Source organism: Schistocerca nitens, chromosome 7 (genome assembly GCF_023898315.1).
Source record: "Schistocerca nitens isolate TAMUIC-IGC-003100 chromosome 7, iqSchNite1.1, whole genome shotgun sequence".
Taxonomy (NCBI): Eukaryota; Metazoa; Arthropoda; class Insecta; order Orthoptera; family Acrididae; genus Schistocerca; species Schistocerca nitens.
In genome coordinates, this window is record NC_064620.1 from 390,427,563 (window position 1) to 390,448,607 (window position 21,045).

Here is a 21,045-nt window from a genome sequence, read left to right on the forward strand (position 1 = left end):
GTTTGTCCTTTCCAGGTTTCGGAATGGGAACGACGATAGCTTCCCGCCATCGTCTGGGAAAAGTACTGTCGGTCCAAATTCGATTATAAAGGCGAAGGAGGTAACGCAGACTATGGGTTGATAAATGCATCAACATTTGGACATGGATACCATCCGATCCTGGGGCGGAGGAGCGAGAAGAAGAAAGGGCATGTTGGAGTTCCCGCATGGAGAAAACAGCATTGTAGCTTTCGTGATTTTGAGAGGAGAAAGCAAGATGTCGCACTTCCGCTGCACGTTTCTTTGGGAGAAACGCTGGCGGGTAATTTGAAGAGCTCGAGACCTCAGCAAAGTGCTGACCCAATGAGTTAGAAATTGCGACGGGGTCCACTAAGGTATCATGCGCGACAGTGAGCCCAGAGACCGGGGAGAAACTAGGCGCGCCTGAGAACCGTCGAAGCCGACTCCAAACTTCCGAGGAGGGAGTGAAGGTGTTAAAGGAGCTAATAAAGAATTGCCAGCTTGCCTTCTTGCTATCGCGGATGACGTGACGGCATCGCGCACGGAGCTGCTTATAGCGGATACAGTTTGCCAAAGTAGGATGGTGACGGAAAATGCGAAGAGCACGTCGCCGCTCACGTATTGCGTCACGGCATGCCTCGTTCCACCTAGGAACTGGGGGGCGCCGGGGCAATTCGGAGGTGCGTGGTATTGAACGTTCCGCAGCTGTAAGAATAACGTCGGTAATATGTGTGACCTCATCGTCGACGCTGGGAAAGCGACGGTCATCGAATGTCGCTAGAGACGAAAAAAGTGTCCAATCGGCTTGGGCAAACTTCCAGCGTTGCGGGCGCATATATGGCAGTTGAGGCTGCAGCCTAAGGACACATGGAAAGTGGTCACTCGAGTGTGTATCATCAAGGGCGAACCATTCGAAGCGCCGAGCTAGCGGAACAGTACCGATCGCAAGGTCCAAATGAGATAAATTTGTCGTGGAGGCAGACAAAAACGTGGGGACCCCAGTGTTGAGGCAAACTAGATCCGCTTGGTGGAAGACGTCTAGCAATAGGGAGCCACGTGGACAAGGATGTGGAGATCCCCAAAGCGGGTGGTGGGCATTGAAGTCCCCAACCAGCAAATAGGGGGGTGGAAGCTGACCAAGAAGATGAAGGAGATCAGCTCGCGCCATTGGTGCGGACGATGGAACGTAGACAGTACAAAGAGAGAATGTGTATCCAGAAAGGGAAAGACGGACGGCGACAGCTTGGAAGGAACTGTCTATGGGGATTGGATGATAATGGAGAGTATCATGGAGAAGTATCATGAGTCCCCCATGGGCTGGAGTGCCTTCCACAGAGGGGAGGTCATATCGGACGGACTGAAATTGAGGGAGAACAAAGCGGTCATTAGGACGCAGCTTTGTTTCCTGAAGACAGAAGATGACCGGCGAGTAGGATCGTAAGAGGATCGACAATTCATCCCGATTGGCTCGAATGCCGCGGATATTCCAGTGGATAATGGACATAGGGTGAACAGAAAATGGAGGAATGTGACCAAGGGTGCTGTCAACTCAACGACTGCTCAGAGCTTGCGACCGACAGCATGGAATGGCATTCAGCCGAAGGCGGAAGATCCTGATCCATAGGTTGGTCAGGAGCAGCTCCTGCCACCAGCGATCGGCCGGATGACCGGCCACCAGCAGTGCGCCTCGGCGACACAGAAGACGGCCGAGGGCGATTTCCGCCAGGTGGCGCTGTGGATGGGACACGCCTTGGCGGAGAAGGAGAGGAACTGGGTTTCTTTGTAGCCTTCTTGGAAGTATGAGGTTTAGAGGAAGGAGGAACCGATGGTGGTGAAGTTGCCGTACGTAAAAACTCTTCACGAGTATGCTCTTTCTTCGAAGACTTGGTGTCGGACTTGTGGGCTCGAGATTTAGCAGGACCCGACGAAGGGTGAGCCAAAGAGTGGGCAGGCGAAAGTGGTGAAGTTGAACGGGCGATCTTTGCGCTGGCCGATCGGACGACCGTGGCACTAAAGGTGAGGTCGCAAGTCTGCGTGGCCGCCTCCTTTGTTGGCCGAGGAGAAGCAAGGACAGTGCTGTATTTGCCTGTCTGAGGCACGGTGGGTTGTCGACTGGCGAATAATTTCCGAGCAGCAAAGGTCGACACCTTTTCCTTCACTCTTATTTCCTGGATGAGCTTTTCGTCCTTAAAAACGGGGCAATCTCGAGAGGAAGCAGCGTGGTCACCCATACAGTTGATGCAGCGAGGGGATGGAGGTGGACAAGCACCCTCATGGGCATCCCTGCCACACGTAACACATTTGGCCGGATTAGAACAGGACTGGCTGGTGTGATTGAAGCGCTGGCACCGATAGCAACGCGTAGGGTTTGGGACGTAAGGACGAACGGAAATTATCTCATAGCCTGCTTTGATTTTCGATGGGAGTTGCACTTTGTCAAATGTCAAAAAGACAGTGCGGGTTGGAATGATCTTCGCGTCAACCCTTTTCATAACCCTATGAACAGCCGTTACGCCCTGGTCTGACAGGTAGTGCTGAATTTCTTCGTCAGACAGTCCATCGAGGGAGCGTGTATAAACGACTCCACGCGAGGAATTTAAGGTACGGTGCGGTTCCACCCGGACAGGGAAAGTGTGTAGTAGTGAGGTACGCAGCAATTTTTGTGCCTGGAGGGCACTGTGTGTTTCTAACAACAGGGTGCCATTCCGTAATCTGGAACAAGACTTTACGGGACCTGCAATTGCGTTGACACCTTTCTGAATAATGAAGGGGTTGACTGTGGAGAAGTCGTGACCTTCGTCAGACCGAGAAACAACAAGGAACTGTGGCAACGATGGAAGAACTGACTGTGGTTGAGACTCAGTGAACTTACGTTTATGAGCAGACATAGTGGAAGATGAGGAAACCATTGCGGAAGAATCCCCCATGATTACCGGCGTCTCCGATGGCGCGCTCCTCCCTTGTGGGGGCCCTCTCTGAGGGCACTCCCGCCTTAGGTGAGTGTTCACACCTCAGGTCACACCTCCCGACAAACGGACGGAGGGACCAATCGGCACTTTTGGAAGGTATCAGCTCGGGTAAGCACCCCTCCCTGGGCCTGGCCGTTACCAGGGGGTACGTACGTGTCCTACCTGTCTACCCGGGGCGGGGAATTACGCGTTACCCCGTCACCGGCTACGCATGGAAGTGCGTGGGTCGGCCTTCAGACACGCACAGGGAGGAAGAAAGAGAAAGAGAAAGGGAAAGGGAAAGGAAAGAAGAGGTCTCAAATGCCGCAGCGGAGAAAAGGGTAGAGAGAAGAGGTAAGGAAAAGAGAAGGACAAAGGAAGGACGAAGACTTACAAGTAAGGAAGGCGAAGAATGTGGTACATTTACAAGCGTCCGTCTCCGGACGTAGGCACAAACCATTCCCCCAGAGGGGGAGAAAAGGAAGGAAGGAGCCAGAGGTGAGGGGGGGGGGGGGGGAAGATGGGGGATGGGGAAGGATGCGGAAAGGGAAGGTATGCAGCCCGGAAAGGAAGGAAGGCCACATCAGCTCGGGGTCCCGTGCTCGCTACGCACGTATCCACAAAAGAGTTGTGGATCCCCTGGGGGGGTTGAAGGAGCTTGTGAAAGCAGCCCAGCTGGCTTTCTTTAATAACACGACGACACTGTGCACATAATCGTTTATAATTAATACAATTCGCCATCGTAGGGTGGCGTTTAAAGGTGCATAATGCATGTCGACGAGCATGTCAAGCGTTTCTACTTGCTGCGGTCCACCAAGGAACAGGTATGTGACGTGGAGAAGTAGTATGAGGGATGGAATATTTAGCAGCACTGAGAATGACTTCCGTGAGGTGTTCGACCTGACTATCGCAGCTTGCAAAATTTTGATCCTGAAATGTCGCTCTGGAAGAGAAGAGCCCCCAGTCTGCTTTGGAGATGTTCCAACTAGTTGGGCATGGGGATGGGGTATGATGCAGGAGATGGATAACACACGGGAAGTGGTCGCTCGAATATGTATCAGAAAGTGCATACCACTCGAACCGGCGTGCAAGTTGGGGAGTACATATAGAGAGGTCTAAATGGGAATAGGTGTGAGTTGTGTCCGAAAGACAAGTAGGGGCGCCAGTATTGAGGCAGACAAGATTGAGGTGGTTGAAAAGGTCTGCTAACAGGGAGCCTCTCTGGCAGGATGCTAGAGAGCCCCAAAGGGGATGGTGGGCATTGAAGTCTCCAGTCAACAAAAATGGTGCAGGTAGCTGAGCAATAATTTGCATCATGTCTGCCCTAGTAATGGCAGACAACAATGGAGTGTAAACAGTAAAAATGGAAAATGTGAAAGCGGGGAGAGTAATTTGGACGGCAACTGCCTGCAGATCGGTGTTCAATGTGATGGGATCATAGTATATATCATCCCGGACCAGCAACATAACCCCTCCATGAGCCGGAATACCTGCCACAGGGGGTAGGTCAAAACGCACAGAGGTATAGTGTGCAAAGTCAATACGATCGCATGGGCGTAGCTTCGTTTCCTGGAGAGCTACGACGAGCGGACAGTGCAAGTGTAGCAGCAACTTTAAGTCCTCTCGGCTGGAGCGAATGCCGCGAATATTCCAATGAAGAAGTGCCATTGTGAGAAGAAAAAGAATAAGGAGAAGCAAGAAGGGGTCACCTTGAAGGCCACTGAGGGCCTGGCTTCGAGCAAGCACTGCTGCCGCTATCAATAGGCGGAGAGTCATCGTCCATTTTTTCAATAGGTTCGTCGGCCCCCATGTTAAGATGGTCGGGAGGGGGAGCTTCCTCCCCCTGTGAATGGCCAGATGTTTGGCTACCAGCGGTGCGGCCAGGCGAAATGGATGATGGCCTGTGGCGCCAACCGCTGGGTGACGCAGGAGAAGAAACGTGCCGTGGCGGAGAAGGAGAACTTTTCTTCCTATGAGCGTTCTTGGAAGGTAGTTTAGTCGAAGTACTGGTCAATGGCTGGGAGTTCGGGGTGTGTGTGAAGTCTTCACGGGACGGTTCCTTCTTGAAGGCCCGTGCATCTGACTTCTGGGTCTTAGTCTTGGCAGAAGCTGATGAAGGTGCTTGTGTCTTAGGGGTGACGGGAGGAAGAGGAGACATTGACCGGGCGATCTTAGTAATGGCCGAACGGACGACCGTAGCGCTAAAGGTCAGATCGCATGTCTGCATCGATACCTCCCTGGTAGGCTGAGGAGAGGCGAGGACGGTACTGTATTTCCCCGCTGGGAGCAGTGTGGGCTTCCTACTAGCAAAAAGCTTGCGAGCAGCTGAGATGGACACTTTCTCTTTGACCCGAATTTGCTGTATACAGCGTTCATCCTTGTAGATGAAACAGTCGCGAGAGGACGCTGCATGGTCACCCTGACAGTTCACGCAACGAGGAGACGGAGGTGGACAGTCACCCTCATGGGTGTCCCTGCCACAAGTGACACATTTAGCCGCATTAGAACAAGACTGGTGGGTGTGGTTAAAATGCTGACACTGGTAGCAGCGCGTAGATGTCGGGACATAGGGGCAAACAGATATAACCTCATAGCCCACTTTGATGCGCGACGGCAGCTGAACATTATCAAAGGTCAAGAAAAGTGTCCGGGTCGGTACAAGGTCATTGTCGACCTATCCATGACCCTATGGACAGCCGTCATACCCTGCTCAGTGAGGAAAGACTGAATCTCCTTGTCAGTCAATCCGTCGAGTGATCAAGTATACACCACACCACGCGACGAATTCAAAGTGCGGTGAGCCTCCACCCGGACAGGGAACGTGCACAGGAGTGTGGCCCGAAGGAGTTTTTGTGCCTGAAAAGCGCTCTCAGTTTCCAACAACAAGATACCGTTACGCATCCTGGTACAAGACTTGACAGGTCCGGCTATGGCATCTACGCCCTTCTGAATAACAAAAGGGTTGACAGATGAAAAATCCTTTACGTCCTCAGATCTAGAAACTACGAGGAACTTTGGGGCAGGCGGTAGTACTTTTGTCACTGGTGGCTGGTCAAGTTTCCGTTTTTGGGCAGAAGTCGAGATAGAAGAAGAAGAGAAATCCATTGCAGGTGAATCCCATATTATTGCCAGCATCTCCAATGGCGCACTCCTTCCTTGTGGGGACCCTCTCAGAGGGCGCTCCCGCCTTAGGTGAATGTTTACACGTCAGGTCACACCTCCCGAGAAATGGACGGAGGGACCAATTGGCGTGGTCGGAAGGTGTCAGCTCGGGCAATCACACCTCCCCGGGCCTGGCCTTTACCAGGGGGTATGCACGGGCCCTACTTGTCTACCCAGGGTGGGGAATTACGCTTTACTCCGTCACCGGCTACGCATGCGAACGCATGCATGGGTCGGCCTTCAGGCACGTACAGGGAGGAAAGAAGAATAGGACGAAAGGGAGAGAAAGGACAGACTGTCTCAAACGCCGAGGTGCAGACCATAGGGTGGACAAGAAGGCAAGGAGAAGGCAAGGTAAAAAGTAAGGAAGACAGTGAGAGAGGGAGAAGGACAAAGAAAGGAAACAAACAAAGGAAGGAAGAAACCAGAATAAGTGAAAAACCAAAATGACCACAAATGTAAGTCGTTGAACCGTCCGTCTCTGGACGCAGGCACAAACTACCCCCTTGAGGGGGAGGGACGACTCTTAGTCGTCTCTTATGACAGGCAGGAATACCTCGGGCCTATTCTTACCCCGGGCCCGCAGGGGGGAGTTGGTATGGTGAGCAGCATATGGCTCTAAATGTAGAAAAATGTAAGTTAATGAAAATGAGTTAGAAAAACAAACCCGTAATGTTCAGATGCAGCATTAGTAGTGTCCTGCTCAACACAGTCATATCATTTAAATATCTCAGTGTAACGTTGCAAAGCGAAATGAAATGGAATGAGCATGTGAGGATTTTTATAGGGAAGGCGAATGGCTGACTTCAGTTTATTGAGAGAATTTTAGGTTAGTGTGGTTCGCCATAAAGGACCACAAGAAGGACCTGTTCTTGAGTACTGCTTGAGCACCAGGTCAGATTAAAGGAAGACGTCAAAACAATTTGGAGGCGGGCTGTTGGATTTGTTACCGATAGGTTCGAACAAAATGAAAGTGTTATGGAAATGCTTCGGGAACTCAAGTAGGAATACCTGGAGGGAAGGTGACATTCTCTTTTAGGAACACTATTGATTAAATTTAGAGAACCGGCATTTGAAGCTGACTGCAGAACAATCCCACTGCTGCCTACATACATTTTTCATAAGGACCATGAAGATAAGATACAAGAAGTGGAGGCTCACATGGAGGCATACAGACAGTCATTTTTCCTTCGCTCTATCCGTCAGTAGAACAGGAAAGGAAATGACTAGTATGGTATAGGGTACCCTCCACCATGCACTGTAAGGTGGCTTGCCGAGTATGTATGTAGATGTAGACGTCCATACAGTTTGTTTTTCCTTGGCACAGTGACGTCTACCAGCAGGGAAATGCAAAATGTCACATAGCTTGCAGTGGAAGTGCGCGGTTTAGAGAGCACCATGTTGAGTATACCACACTCCCCTGGCCCCAAAATTCCCCAGATTTAAACCTAATCAAGAATCTGGGGGACCACTTTGATCGGGATGTTCATGCCATAGGTTTTCAACTAAGAAACCTAGCACAGTTGGCCCCAACTGAAATCAGCATGGCTCCAAATCCCTGTTGGTATCTTCCAGAACCTCCTTGACTCTTTCTACAGGTTTTGCAGTTGTCCACGCTGCAAAAGGTGGTTATTCAGGGTTTTGATAGGTGGTCACATTAATGTTACTGGACAGTTTAATAGACATGGACCTAAGCAGAGGGCATATAAAATGCAAACTGACAATAATAAGAAAAGTGTTTCTGTAAAAGGTAATTATTTTCGCATCTAATGTAAGTTTAAGTGTTAAGAAGTATATTTACACTATGGACGATACAGGGTACAGACAAGAAGAGAACAGTTGTTAAGATATTTGGCGCTACAGAAGTATAGCTGAAGATTAGATGCATACATTAAATAACTGATGAAGATGTACTGAAATAAATTGGCAAGAACAGAAATTTATGGCACAATGTGGCTAAAAGAAGGGATTGATCAACAGGACTTGTCTGAACAATAAACGAATAGTGAATTTGGTATGGGTGGAAAAACTGTAATGCGAGATGCTTGAATGCTGTAAACAGTGGATGCAGTTTACAGGTTGCAATCATTACAAAGATACAAAGAGACTTGCACATAATAAACTAGCATGGAGCATAGCATCAAACCGGGCTTCTCAGTGAAGAGCATAACAATGTCTACTCGCAATATCAATACAAAATATTGGTCAAATGATGAAAGAATAAATAAAATAAAAACAATAAAGCAGCATACAATGACATTTGAGATCTGAAATTTCCAGCCTACTTTAATAACATAAGTTGCAAACGTGCAGATCAATAAGAGAACATGAAAGTGCAAAACTGTCAAACTGATGGTAAATCAAAACTCAGAATTTTCAAATTACATTCTGTAGCTTACACTGAGAGCTAAATCTCCATTACATGCATTTCCATGTTACACAGGAAAGAAGGATGCCCTACTGAACAAAAAGAACTGTGCATATACCCTCAAGACAGAGGACAAAGAACACATCCCTGAGTCCAACATTACTGCTGTTAGTGGGTTGAAAAATCATAACCCTGAAATGTGAGTAAAACTGTTTCATTCCTATAGAATTCATCCCCCTCTTTCTCACCCCACTAATGAGTGAGTGATCGTGGGATTTTCAGTGAATGCGGTTTGTGTATTCTACCTAGAGCCTCACACTGGACGTAAGTCTTCAAAAACGAGCACCTAACTAATTTCTGAAACGTAAAATGTTTCACTGAACAATACTTTCTTAGATAATATCTAGGCATTGGAAATGATTCCTACGCCAATGTTTTTGAGTCGGTGTACGTGGCGCACTCTGACGCGTTTCCAAGAATAATGCCCACTATATTAAGTCTCACCTTTTATCCATAAACCGCACTATCAACCAGATAATAATTGGTAAATTCTCCCGCTCATTGTACGTTGGTAGCAATATCGAGTATTTGTCAATAGTCCGAACACACTCTGCTGCATCACCACCCATTACGAACTGTCTCCACTTCCCGCTGTTGTGTACATAACACTCTTGTCTGCTGTTGACGTGTCAGAGATTGAAGTGCAACTCCGCAAATGATGATATGTAATTTCCGCCTTGTGCGATGATACTGTAAAAACAGTACTGTGTCCCGTTAATGGCCTATTCGAAAAGCAATTCTGAGATATTTCGCGTTCACTTGAAACGATTAACAATTCGATAGGTATGCGGCGTCTGCTACGTCATAGGTTTTGCTACGCCTTTGAAGTGCTTTGAGCAGTAGTGCGGGAAGGGTGTATTTTTCTTTTATGTGTACAGGAGAGCACATGAAAACATGAATTAGCGTAATTGGGTTAAGGTGACAAAGCATTACGTTTTCTTGAAGAAAAGGATGACAGCCAGGCGGAAGTTCCGATAGCAAATTAAATTTGCCGGTTTGTTTACGTTGAAAAATTTAAGTGTTACTGCTCATCCGCGTATGAATCACAATGAAATGTATAAAAATGGATATGCAGTATTTAACACAAGAGCATTTGCAAGGATTCGAGACATACAAGGTGAGTCTTAAACTTTGACACGTTGTAGATCCGAGAGAATTAGTATCCTGTTAAGTATATGTTTATGTACTCTTAGAGAGGTCCTACCTTCCCTACAGAGACATTCCTATCTTCTATCAGTAAATGGAAATATTGCCTTATTTTTGCCCCCCTCCGCTAGCACTCGCCCCCTTCCCCCTAATAATTAAACTGTCAACCACAGTTAACACTATCAAACGTTAATGTGTCACTGTAAATGTAAACAGTCTGCCCTCAAGATAATTCTTGCTGGTCTGAAGTTAATATTTTATTCGTACCGTCTTGACATCTTTACAGAGTTGCAAAAATCATATTTCAAGTGTGATGGATGAATGCTGCACTGTTACATGTTTATGAAATGTGTGCTCACCCTCACCCAGCTGCCAAATTGAAATGACTCGCATTTAACCACTGCGATGCGGGAAGTGTATGCTGCAGATTGGTTATTAAATTCTATATAATAGTATGCAAATTAAAGTGCTTCATGCCAGGAACGCTTTCATTCATTAACATTTTTTTACATAGATATGCTGTGCATGCTGACAGCAAACAGAAGTAAACAACTGTCAATACATGCTGTTGCATTATGCAGTCTGCTGTAACAGGAGTCTTACCTATACTGCTAATACAAAATCAAACTGTCTCAGTTCTGGTGCTAATACAAAATCAAACTGTCTCAGTTCTGGTGCTAATACAAAATCAAACTGTCTCAGTTCTGGCATTAGCATTATGCATTCATACTGTTCTTCACATTCTAACTGTGCATTGTTTTAATATGCAGTAACACCACACTGGTTAATAATGCTGCATCCTAGGCTCGCACAATAATGTTGCTTCACCATTTCATATGATGTTGATGGCTGCTTCTATGTACATTTATATTTCACAAGTTGTCTTACAGTGTGTGGTAGGTGAACTCATCCCTACATCTGCATACATACTCCACAAGCCACCATACGGTACATGGTGGAGGATACCTTGTATTGCTGCTAGTAATTCCTTTACTTGTACTACTTGGAAATCAAGTGAGGAAAGAACAATTGTTTATATGCTTCTGTATGAGCCCTAAGTGAAATTGTTGTTCAGTCTGTTGTAAATGCTGGTTTTTAAACTTTCTCAATAGTGTGTTGTGAAAAGAACATATTATTCCTTACTTGAGTTTCCATGTGAGTTTATGGATCATTTCTGTAGCCCTAATATTTGCCTGTTGATCAAATCTACCAGTAACATAGCAGCACGTATCTGAATTGCTTCGATATCTTCCCTTAATATGACTGAGCTAGATAGCACACTGGTTAATGCATGGACTCGCATTCAGGATGACGATAGTTCAAATCCATCTCTGGCCACTCTGGTTTAGGTTTTCTGTGATTTCGCTAAATTGTTCATGGCAAAAGCTGTGATGGTTTCTTTGAGTGGGCACAACCGATTTTCTTCCCTGTCGTTGAAACAATCCAAGTTTGTGCTGTGTCTCTAATGATGTCAATTTGATGGGGCACTAAACTCTAATCTTCATCCCATTTTTCCCTTAATATGACCCGGTGGGGATCCCAAACCCGTCGGCTTTGGACAATGACGTCACAAGTTGCCAGAGAGCAGTTTACCATTTTCGCTTTTGCTGTTATGTTACAGTTTCGTTTTTTTACTGATTGCTTAATAAAGTGGATCTGTTTATTCTATCTCGTGAGATTTTTTTTAAGCCAAAAACACTTATCAGCTACTGAAGGGTGCTACAACACTAAGAAGAATCGCTTCTCGTTTGGCGACTTGTGACGTCATTGTCCAAAGCCGACAGGTTGTATCCCCTGCTACACTAGGCCCCTGGAGGAGTACTCAAGAATATGCTACCCAAGTATTCTGTATGTTATCTTTATGGATGAGCTATTTTGTGCTAGAATTATTCCAGTAAACAGAGGCTGCACCCATTTTCAATAAGCTACCACAAGAACTCAAAAATCTTAGCAGTAGTCCAAACTCTTTTAAGTCTAAACTGAAGAGTTTCCTCATGGCTCACTCCTTCTATTCTGTCGAGGAGCTCCTGGAAGAGCAAAAAAATTAAGCAAATTCCAGTGTTATATTGTTGATTTTCTTTATTTAAACTTAAGACTTGTCACCTGAATATGTTTTTTGTATTTCATTTTATCTGTTTCTACTATCATGTTATAATTTCATGTATTGACTCATTCCATGACCATGGAGACTTCTCCTTAATTTGGTCTCACAGAACAATAAATAAAATAGACCATTCACGTAAGTTCGCACTGGAGGTGCTCAGGATTGTTAGTGCTACTCTTCCACATTAACTTACACTACTAGTCAAAAGTTTTCAGTCACTATGATAAAAACTATACACTTCATTTCAGTGTACAAACTAAATGGACCAACAAAATAAATATTTTCTCTCTCTATCACTGAATACAGTACAATATGGTTTAGATTTTAGCCTCGACGAAGTATCCACCCTTTGCCCTCAGAACTGCTCCACAAACTCTTGACATTTTCGAGATAAGACTTTGTAATGTTTTTGCAAATGTTGCAGTCCAACAAATCTGTAAAATGTTCCGTAGATCTTCAACATTAGATGACCTCTGTTTTCTGAGCTCCCAGTCAAATTCATCCCATAAGAGTTCAATGGTATTTAAGTCAGGTGACTGACTTGACCAAATCATATTCTTCAGTTCCCCACATATCTCTTTTCTATTGACGTACTCTCTGCACAATTTAGAACCAGACTGCTGCACAACAAAACCACAACCAATAACTCTCTTGCCAGAAGAACTGCATTGCTGAGCAGTATCCTTCATTCTTTGAATTCTCACTAGATACTGACTTTCTCACCCACAAAACATCCCCACACCATGATCGACCTTCCACAATGCTTCACCGTTAGTGTAACTCACTGACTTCATACATTCTCCTCGAAGTTTATGAACAAATGTTCAACAGTGAGTTTCAAATACTTCATACTTAGATTTGTCCATGAATAACACCTTGGACCATTGCTTCATCACACAGAGGATAGTTCGACTGCGGGAACTTATCTCTGACACGCTCCCCATAAGACCCACATTCCCAACTTACTGTCCACACACTAAATTTGTAGTGCCCCTGCCCACTAATTACTCGCAGCAGTCAGACTACTGATTCCTGTATGATTTCGGTCAATGTGAGTGCATCTGCACTCAAGAAGATCGTTGGCTGGTAAGCCTTATCTATATGAAGATGAAGATTGTACGTCATGTCAGACATGTCCGAAAGAACAGATACCATACCGCAGCCTCGATAAAGTTCATATGTTTGATTTTGGATAGACGGAGGTATCATGCCATACAAAAGGGTTGTAGGACTCTACCATCAAGAAGGCAGTGGAAATATGGGTTCATGATGATCTTGTCAACCGGGATAGCAGTTTCCAGCTGAGCTCTGCATGGGATGTAGCTTGCCTCCAGGGGGCTTGCCGGTCTTTGGTGGGTTTCTGATTGGCTATCACAGGGTCCCAGCCTTTTCCCTTCCATGCTGCATGTCTGTCCTCTTGCTGTTCCTTTTTTCCCCTCCCTTGGGGAACATGTCTGGGATGTTGTCAGATCAGTCGCTGATATCAGAACAGTCTCTCCACTGTCTTTTGTTCCTGCTTCCTTTTTTTTTTTTTGTTCCTCTTCTCCTATCCTTCCTTTGCTTCGGCATTTGAGGTTCCTCTTTTTCTTCTTCCTCCCTGTGTGCTTCTGAATGCCAGCCCACACGTCTGATGCGTAACAGGTGACAGGGTAAAGTATAATTCCCAGTCCCTGGTTGACAGGTAGAGTTCGCAAATTTCTCCTTGTAAAGGCCAGGTCCAGGGAGGGGCGATTGCCTGAGCTACTACCTTCCTAAATGCCGATTGGTCCCTCTCTCAGGTGGTCGGGAGGAGTGACCTGAGGTGTGAACAATCACGTAAGGTGGGTGCACCCCCTACTGAGAGTGGGATGCCCCCAGTTGGAAGGAGTGCACCATCAGAGACACTGGGTCATTCCATGCTAAGTGGTCTAGAGGCTCCCACATGATCCTCATGGATTTTGATGAAATTATGTATGAACATTCACACATGTTCTCTATGAACACTGGTAAAGTTTCAGTTTCAGAAATTCAATACTTTTGGAGATACAGTCACTTTTTTAAGACCATAGCACAGCTTTCTATAGTGCGTCCTTGAATTTTCAGCAACTTGGAGATGAGATATCTCTGTAAGTGTTTGCATGAAAGAAACAAAACTGTGCCATCTTATACAACTTTTAGAGCTCTTTAAAGTAAAATATTAAGAAAAGGATTTCTGAGCAATTTTCATATAGATAATTTGAAGCAAATTTGGGCGAAAAAATAACTGTTTAAAAAAAATGCAAATTTTAGTTTTTTATATCTCCAAAAGTAATTGGGGGATGTACATCAATCTTTGCACACCATAACTCACCAACACAAGGTCTTAGAATATAAAATTTCATTCTCCTATTGCTTTCCATTATTACACAAATCTAGGGTAAAGTTGACGATTTTTCAAAAAGTGTTAAAAATGGGTATTTTTAGTCAAATTTTTCAAAAAAGTGTTTTCTCCAATCTCTTGTAAACTATGGTCATTAGCAAGAGCATATTCTAAACTATATAGAAAAATGGATTTTATCTAGAAAAATGGATTTGGTTTTGCAATGCAAGCATATAAGGCCTTAAAAAGTAGCATCATCAAAGAGGTGCACTGTAAGTTTGAACACATTTTTCTTGCACTCAAATTATACTTGAAATCTTTTATTTTGCCTTATACATGTTTATTAATGTCTGGGATAAGTGAAATAAGAAGTCCTGATGAATAGGACCTAGCTTAAGTCCGAATAGCAAAAGAATAAAAATGGAAACAATGTTATTTCTTAATTGTCACCCCCCCCCCCCTCTCTCTCTCTCTCTCTCTCTCTCTCTCTCTCTCTCTCTCTCACTCACACACACACACACACACACACACACACACACACACACACAAAAAATTATTATTAAGAATGAATGTAAATCGTAAAATTTATTTGCATAATCATCTAATTATTAGTTGCCTGTTTAATGAACAACACCAGCTTACTGATGGAAAAGAAGTGTATAAATGAGTTGCTATGGTCCATGGTGGCTTAACCACTGCTAGTTTCATTTCACCTGAGAAAACCAGCATTCCCATTGCCATGGGGGCCACGCCCGATAGCTTATCAACAACAGCCATGGGTAGGTTTCTTTACTGCAGGATCCCAAGCCTGATAAGGGTTTCTTTACACAGGTTCCCAAACCTGATAGTAAAATTATTTAAGTGCCCTGTGTAAAATTAGAAGGCACTCTTGGGTTCCTTAGATTGTTTCCTCTAACCTATTTCAATTTTTGATATGCTACATTAATTTTCTGATGAATATCTAGTGGAATGGTGTATTGATGGTCAGACGATTTTACTGATGGAGCTGGAATAACTGCAATAATGTGGTGTTTCGGAACCCAGCACTTGTCACTTCTTCGTGGCCAATAAAATGAATTTGCTGGACCATGTGGGTGCATAAAGTTTATTAATGCATCCCTCTGCTCTGCGGAGGTCTCACAGATATTCCCAATCCACCACACATTTTCATAGATGCATGCAACATATTGTCCTGGTTGGAGAGCAGACATTAATATGCCTCCTTCATTACTGTGACCCATTTTAGCTAGAAAAGATGAACAATCATTTGAAGCTCTGCTGACGTGAATTGTTGTTTCATCAATAGGTAAAAAGTGATGATTTTCTCTAGTGCCTGCTACAGTTTGTCCAAGTTTAAACCTCACTTCGTGTGACACAATCTTTTTTTCAATTTCATCTTTACTGACGAAAACAAATTTAATTCCATTAATGTTTTCAGAGCAGAAGTGAAACAGATCTAGGGGAGTAAGAATTTGTCCATTAAGTGGCTGTTGCAAGCTTGCTTTTGCTGCTAACCGCTTTGTTGTACCTCCAATCCCATCACAAGGTGATTTCCCGTGACTAGTAGCAAAAAAATTCCATTCGGCTATCATTCCAAAATCACTCTTATGATAGCACAAATTTAGGAAATTCTTGAAATTTTTATATTGAGCACTGGAGTCATCACTGAAATAATGAATGTGGGATATCTGTGCAAACCGTGCTTTTATATATTTGATGAGTTCCTTTATAAAAACGTGAACTGTAATAGTGTCATGCCGCAAACAATCACTGATAATGCAAAAACTTAAAGCTTCTACTTTCTCATTTTGACGAAAGTAGATAACAAATGGATGAATTGTTGCTTGACTATTGTCCCAGTGGAAGCCTTGCACAGCATCCTGAATGATAAAAGAATAATTTTCTGCAAAATCCATTACGACAACAAGCTCTTCGTCTATCAGATGACATTTAAGGCCTTTAAGTTGCAAGCTTTGATGCTTGGCAATGTATTGATGTCATGACAGACTCCATATTTTATTTTTTACATCTTCAATAAATTCATCCACTACCATTTGCTTCGTGTCCAGTGTGGCCCGATCGGTATGTATCAATTGCTTAAACACAATAACTTCCTGTGGCTCATGATCCAGGAAATAGCTGGCAATTTCAGATGCTATAGCTTTGGGCCCAGGACACCTTTCACAGCAATGTAGCATGCACTGTTTGGAGTTCAAAGTGCAAACTGCCTTGCTGAGAATCTCCTTATAATTTTCACATATACCAGCTCCGCTAAGCATAAGCTTAACATTTTGGTGAATTGCACAGACGCAAACTGCATGCATTCCAGCTGATCCTACTGTTACGCACCATTTGGGTCTAAGTTCACAAAACTTTGAGAACCCTATTTCTGGACCATTTATATTCTTATAGATAACATACATTTCCCGTAAATTGCAAAGTAACAATCTTTTCTGCATGTACGTCTTTCTATCTAAAAGTCTAACTGAAATACTATCTTTTTTTCCAGGGCACACCCTACTATACTCATCATCTTAAAAAAAAATTCGCACTCTACTAGCAACTTCTGCTGGTAATTTCCTGCTTTGCCTATTTTCGGGAAGTGCCAGAATGCCCTTCTCTGCCTTAAGCTTCCGAGCATTCTTCACCATTCTTTCAGACACGCCGAACTGAGCTGCTGTTTGTCTGACTGTCCAACTTACAGGTGCCAAGATTAAAATTTGCATCTGTTCTTTATAAATTGCATTCTGCATCTTGGCTTTCAGTTCAGTCAGCAAATGTGCATAGTCGGCACAGTTTCCACATTCCTTCATTTCACTAGCATCTTCAATTTGTCGGTTTACTCCCATTGCATTTACAATTCTGTTTTTAATCACATTTTGAGTCTTTTGAATTTTCTTCTTCACATATTGGGGCTTATCTCTGTAGCTTACTGTTCTCTTCAGGGGTGAAATACCGATAGACAATAAGCTACTATTTAATTCTTCTTTTGGTGTAAAGTCCTCATCAGAATGTGATGATGAGGCTGATGAAGCTTCGTCCAAGTGTTTATTTAAGGTAGTCCTGCAAGCCGGAAAAATTTTATGACCTGGCTTTATGTTATTAACAAGCGGCTTCTTCAACATATCAGAAGCCTTATTAGCTGTTTCAGTATCAAGAGTGCAAATTCCTGCCTTAACATTATGATTCACCTTCCCAAAGGGAGTGAAGCATTTTTTTTTAACCTCTCATATTGTGTCAGTAAAAGGGCTTCATGGTGTAGGTGAACTTCAGAGGTATTGTCCAGCTTTGCTTCAGAACGTCGGACCAACAACTCCTTTTCCTCATCACTAAAATCCACAAACCATTTTAAAGCAGCTTTTTTGGCAAAGAAAGTGACATGACACTTTGTTCCACTATCTCCTTGCCCAATTGAGCAGGAAGGTATGCTGTTCCCTTCTGCATCCTTCTCTAATCAGTAACTAAATAATTTATTTGGCCTCTAAGTGCAAATTATAATCTGCTTAAATTTCAGACAAATTGCTACTGAATGAAATTATACACAATGTATAATACCAATGAGAAAATCTAATAAGAGATGTATGCTATAAAAGACACAATCAAAACCATTTTTTATAAATTAGATTACAAACTTTGATGGTCTTACGAATCACTTAACAAGCCACACTCAGTCAAGAGAACCCACTCACTATGCTGCAAACACACCACTGAAATACTGATTGTTCAAACAAGGCTCACAATAATGAAACAATCTGATTGTTAAAGTAATTGTTGCCATTATATTTTGTATAAACAGTGAATCTTGTGAATTTTCTCTGTGAAACTAGTGGTTACGTATTTACCAAGGTAGTAGGCTACATTTAAGTGTGATTAAATACAAAATTAACTCTCTTAGATGTTTAACCAACCAATTTCACATGTTTCCCTAATAACTTTAAGACAAAAATTCACAGGTTACAACACCTCGGTATTAAAATCTCTGCAATATTGATTGGAAAATTTACATCACTTGATGCATGATTCAAGCAAACCGATTCTTTTTTGGAAAAATGTTTTGAATCCAAAAATTAGGTCTTCATTTTCCACTTGCAAATATTTGCAGTTTTGAGAATTACAAAGAATATGAAGCTATTATTCATTGAATTCTTTATGATCTCTCTCTCTCTCTCTCTCTCTCTCTCTTTAATAAATGAGAAGAGTTTTATGCTGATGAAAACTTACAGTAAAAGCAGAAGGGCTACTTCTCATAGTTTTCAAGTTTTTCTGACAGTCTCATTGCCTGTTTACCAGATCTTTTTATTTCAATTATTCAAGGCACTAATAAACATTTATTAGGCATAATAAAAGGTTTCAGGTATAATTTGAGTGCCAGAAAAATGTGTTCAAACTTACAGTGCGCCTCTTTGATGATGCTCCTTTTTAGGGCCTTATATGCTTGCATTGCAAAACCAAATCCACTTTTCTAGATAGTTTAGAATATGCTCTTTCTAATGACCATAGTTTAGAAGAGTTTGGAGAAAACACTTTTTTGAAAAATTTGACTAAAAATACCCATTTTTAGCACTTTTTGAAAAATCGTCAACTTTACCCTAGATTTGTGAAATAATGGAAAGCAATAGGAGAATGAAATTTTGTATTCTAAGACCTTGTGTTGGTGAGTTACGGTGTGCAAAGTTTGATGTACATCCCCCAATTACTTTTGGAGATATAAAAAACTAAAGTTCGCATTTTTTTTAAAACAGCTATCTTTTCACTCAACTTTGCTTCAAATTATCTATATGAAAATTGCTCAGAAATCCTTTTCTTAATATTTTACTTTAAAGAGCTCTAAAAGTTGTATAAGATGGCCAAGTTTTGTTTCTTTCATGCAAATACTTACAGAGATATCTCATCTCAAAGTTGCTGAAAATTCAAGGACACACTATAGAAAGCTGTGCTATGGTCTTAAACAAGTGACTTTATCTCCAAAAGTATTGAATTTCTGAAATTGAAACTTTTCCAGTGTTCATTGAGAACATGTGTGAATGTTCATACAAAATTTCATCAAAATCCAGGATGATCATGTGGGAACATTTCTCGATATTAGACCACTTGGCACAGAATGGCCCCGCTGGCAATCATGGGGGATTTTCTCACAATGAGCCAATTGTCTTTTTCACTGTCAACATATACTAAATGTAAATGGAATGAGGCTAACGATTCAAAGACCCTCCCAGCTGCACCACAGTTCCTTGTTGTTTCACATACTGAAGATGATCGGTCCCTTGCTACAGTAAATCTGTTTATTATTCAGGAAGGTGGTGATGCAATTGCTGGCCCTGTGAAATCATTTACAAAATTGCAACTTGCTTTTGGAGACTACTTCTGATTCTCAAATGCCGGCCGGGTTGGCCGAGCGGTTGTAGGCGCTACAGTGTGGAACCGCGCGGCCATTACATTCGCAGGTTCGAATCCTGCCTCGGGCATGGATGTGTGTGATGTCCTTAGGTTAGATAGGTTTAAGTAGTTCTACGTTCTAGGGGACTGATGACCTCAGAAGTTAAGTCCCATAGTGCTCAGAGCCGTTTGAACCTTTTTTTTTTTTATTCTCAGACACATCAACTGCTTGCAGCTTGGCTCTTCCACGGCTCTCCTGTTTGTGTTGAGGTCCATCAAACACGGAATTCTTTCCATGGTGTTCTTTACACTAGGATGCTCGATGGTGTGATTGAGGCAGAAATCCAAACGCACCCCTCTGATCAGGGTGTCATTGCAGACCTTTGGGTGATGAAACAGGCAAGGGCATCCTTAGTGCCCACACATACTCCTTTTCTCACTTTTGATAGAGTGGTGCTTCTGTCAAAGATTAAAGCAGGCTATGAAGTGCAATCGTACATTCTGAACCTGACGTGCTGCTACCAGTGTCATCGTTACAACCACACTCTAGAGTCCTGTCGACACCTGGCCAAACGTGTAACCTGTGGTAGGGATGCTTACGAGGGCGATTGTCTGCCTCCTCCTTTCTTCTATATCAACTGCGATGGTAACCATGCCGCCGCCTCCCGAGATTGTCCTGTGTATCTTGATGAGCGGGCTGTCCAGGAGATCTGGGTGAAGGAAAAAGTGCTTTACCCGTGCGCTCGCAAGTTGTTGGACTGTCAGAAACCCTGCGTTCTACCATGTGGCATATACAGTGCTGTTCCTGCTACATCTTGCTCCACGAAGGACATGGCCACACAGACGTGTGACCTCAAATTTAGCACCGCAGTGTTTAAATCGTCCAGTGTCATGGTAGCATTCCGGTCTCCTCCTCCAGCTGTACAACAAGCCACCAAACTTTCACCTCACCGAGCGAAGTCACCTGCTGCACAACTGGCAGGCTGGAAAGGACAGAGGAATACTCCCACAAAGACTTCCTATTTCCCTCCAGCCAACAAACATCCGAGTCTTCCTCCACCAACCAGAAAGGGTGCAAGAAGTCAAAGGCAAATGGTCTTCTCCTTCGCTGACTCAGAGATCCTCTTCGACGGTGTCACCTTTTGATACCCTCGCCCAGCGACCTCCATGTTACCGATGTGCACCACCAACCTTTTTCCTGCCCTGGACTCTGCAGACTGACAGAAGGAGAATGCTGACACTTCTGTAGACCTTATTGAGCAGGATGCTCCAGCCTGTGTGCCCATTAGCAGAGAATCTTCAAAGACTTGCACTTGGCAGCCACTGAGGTGACACTCCTTTATTATTTCTTCATCATGACTCTACTCTGATGGGACACTTGCGGCCTTTGATCCAACAAAGAAGACTTAAGGCCACTCTTAGAATCACAGCCTCCATGTGTACTCTGTCTACAGGAAACAGAATTGCGTCATCACGACTACTTTTGGCTGTTGAATTTTTTCCCAGTCTGCTTTGACCTTCCACCCCAAGGACGGCATTCCAT

At 43.6% G+C, this 21,045-nt stretch overlaps 2 protein-coding genes across 2 annotated transcripts in view; one reads left to right on the forward strand and one right to left on the reverse strand.

Annotated features, from left to right (window-relative positions):
* Positions 1 to 9,315, reverse strand: part of LOC126194718 (dolichol-phosphate mannosyltransferase subunit 1) — a 70,973-nt gene extending 61,658 nt beyond the window's left edge. Inside the window, exon 1 of the mRNA XM_049932964.1 lies at positions 8,983 to 9,315. Within this exon, the coding sequence (XP_049788921.1) occupies positions 8,983 to 9,107 (125 nt within the window). The 5' untranslated portion in view covers positions 9,108 to 9,315. The remainder of the gene's footprint in view (positions 1 to 8,982) is intronic.
* Positions 9,316 to 9,325: 10 nt separating this feature from the next.
* Positions 9,326 to 21,045, forward strand: part of LOC126194717 (ethanolaminephosphotransferase 1-like) — a 103,228-nt gene continuing 91,508 nt past the window's right edge. The window contains exon 1 of the mRNA XM_049932963.1: positions 9,326 to 9,655. Coding sequence (XP_049788920.1) covers positions 9,587 to 9,655 — 69 coding nt within the window. The 5' untranslated portion in view covers positions 9,326 to 9,586. The remainder of the gene's footprint in view (positions 9,656 to 21,045) is intronic.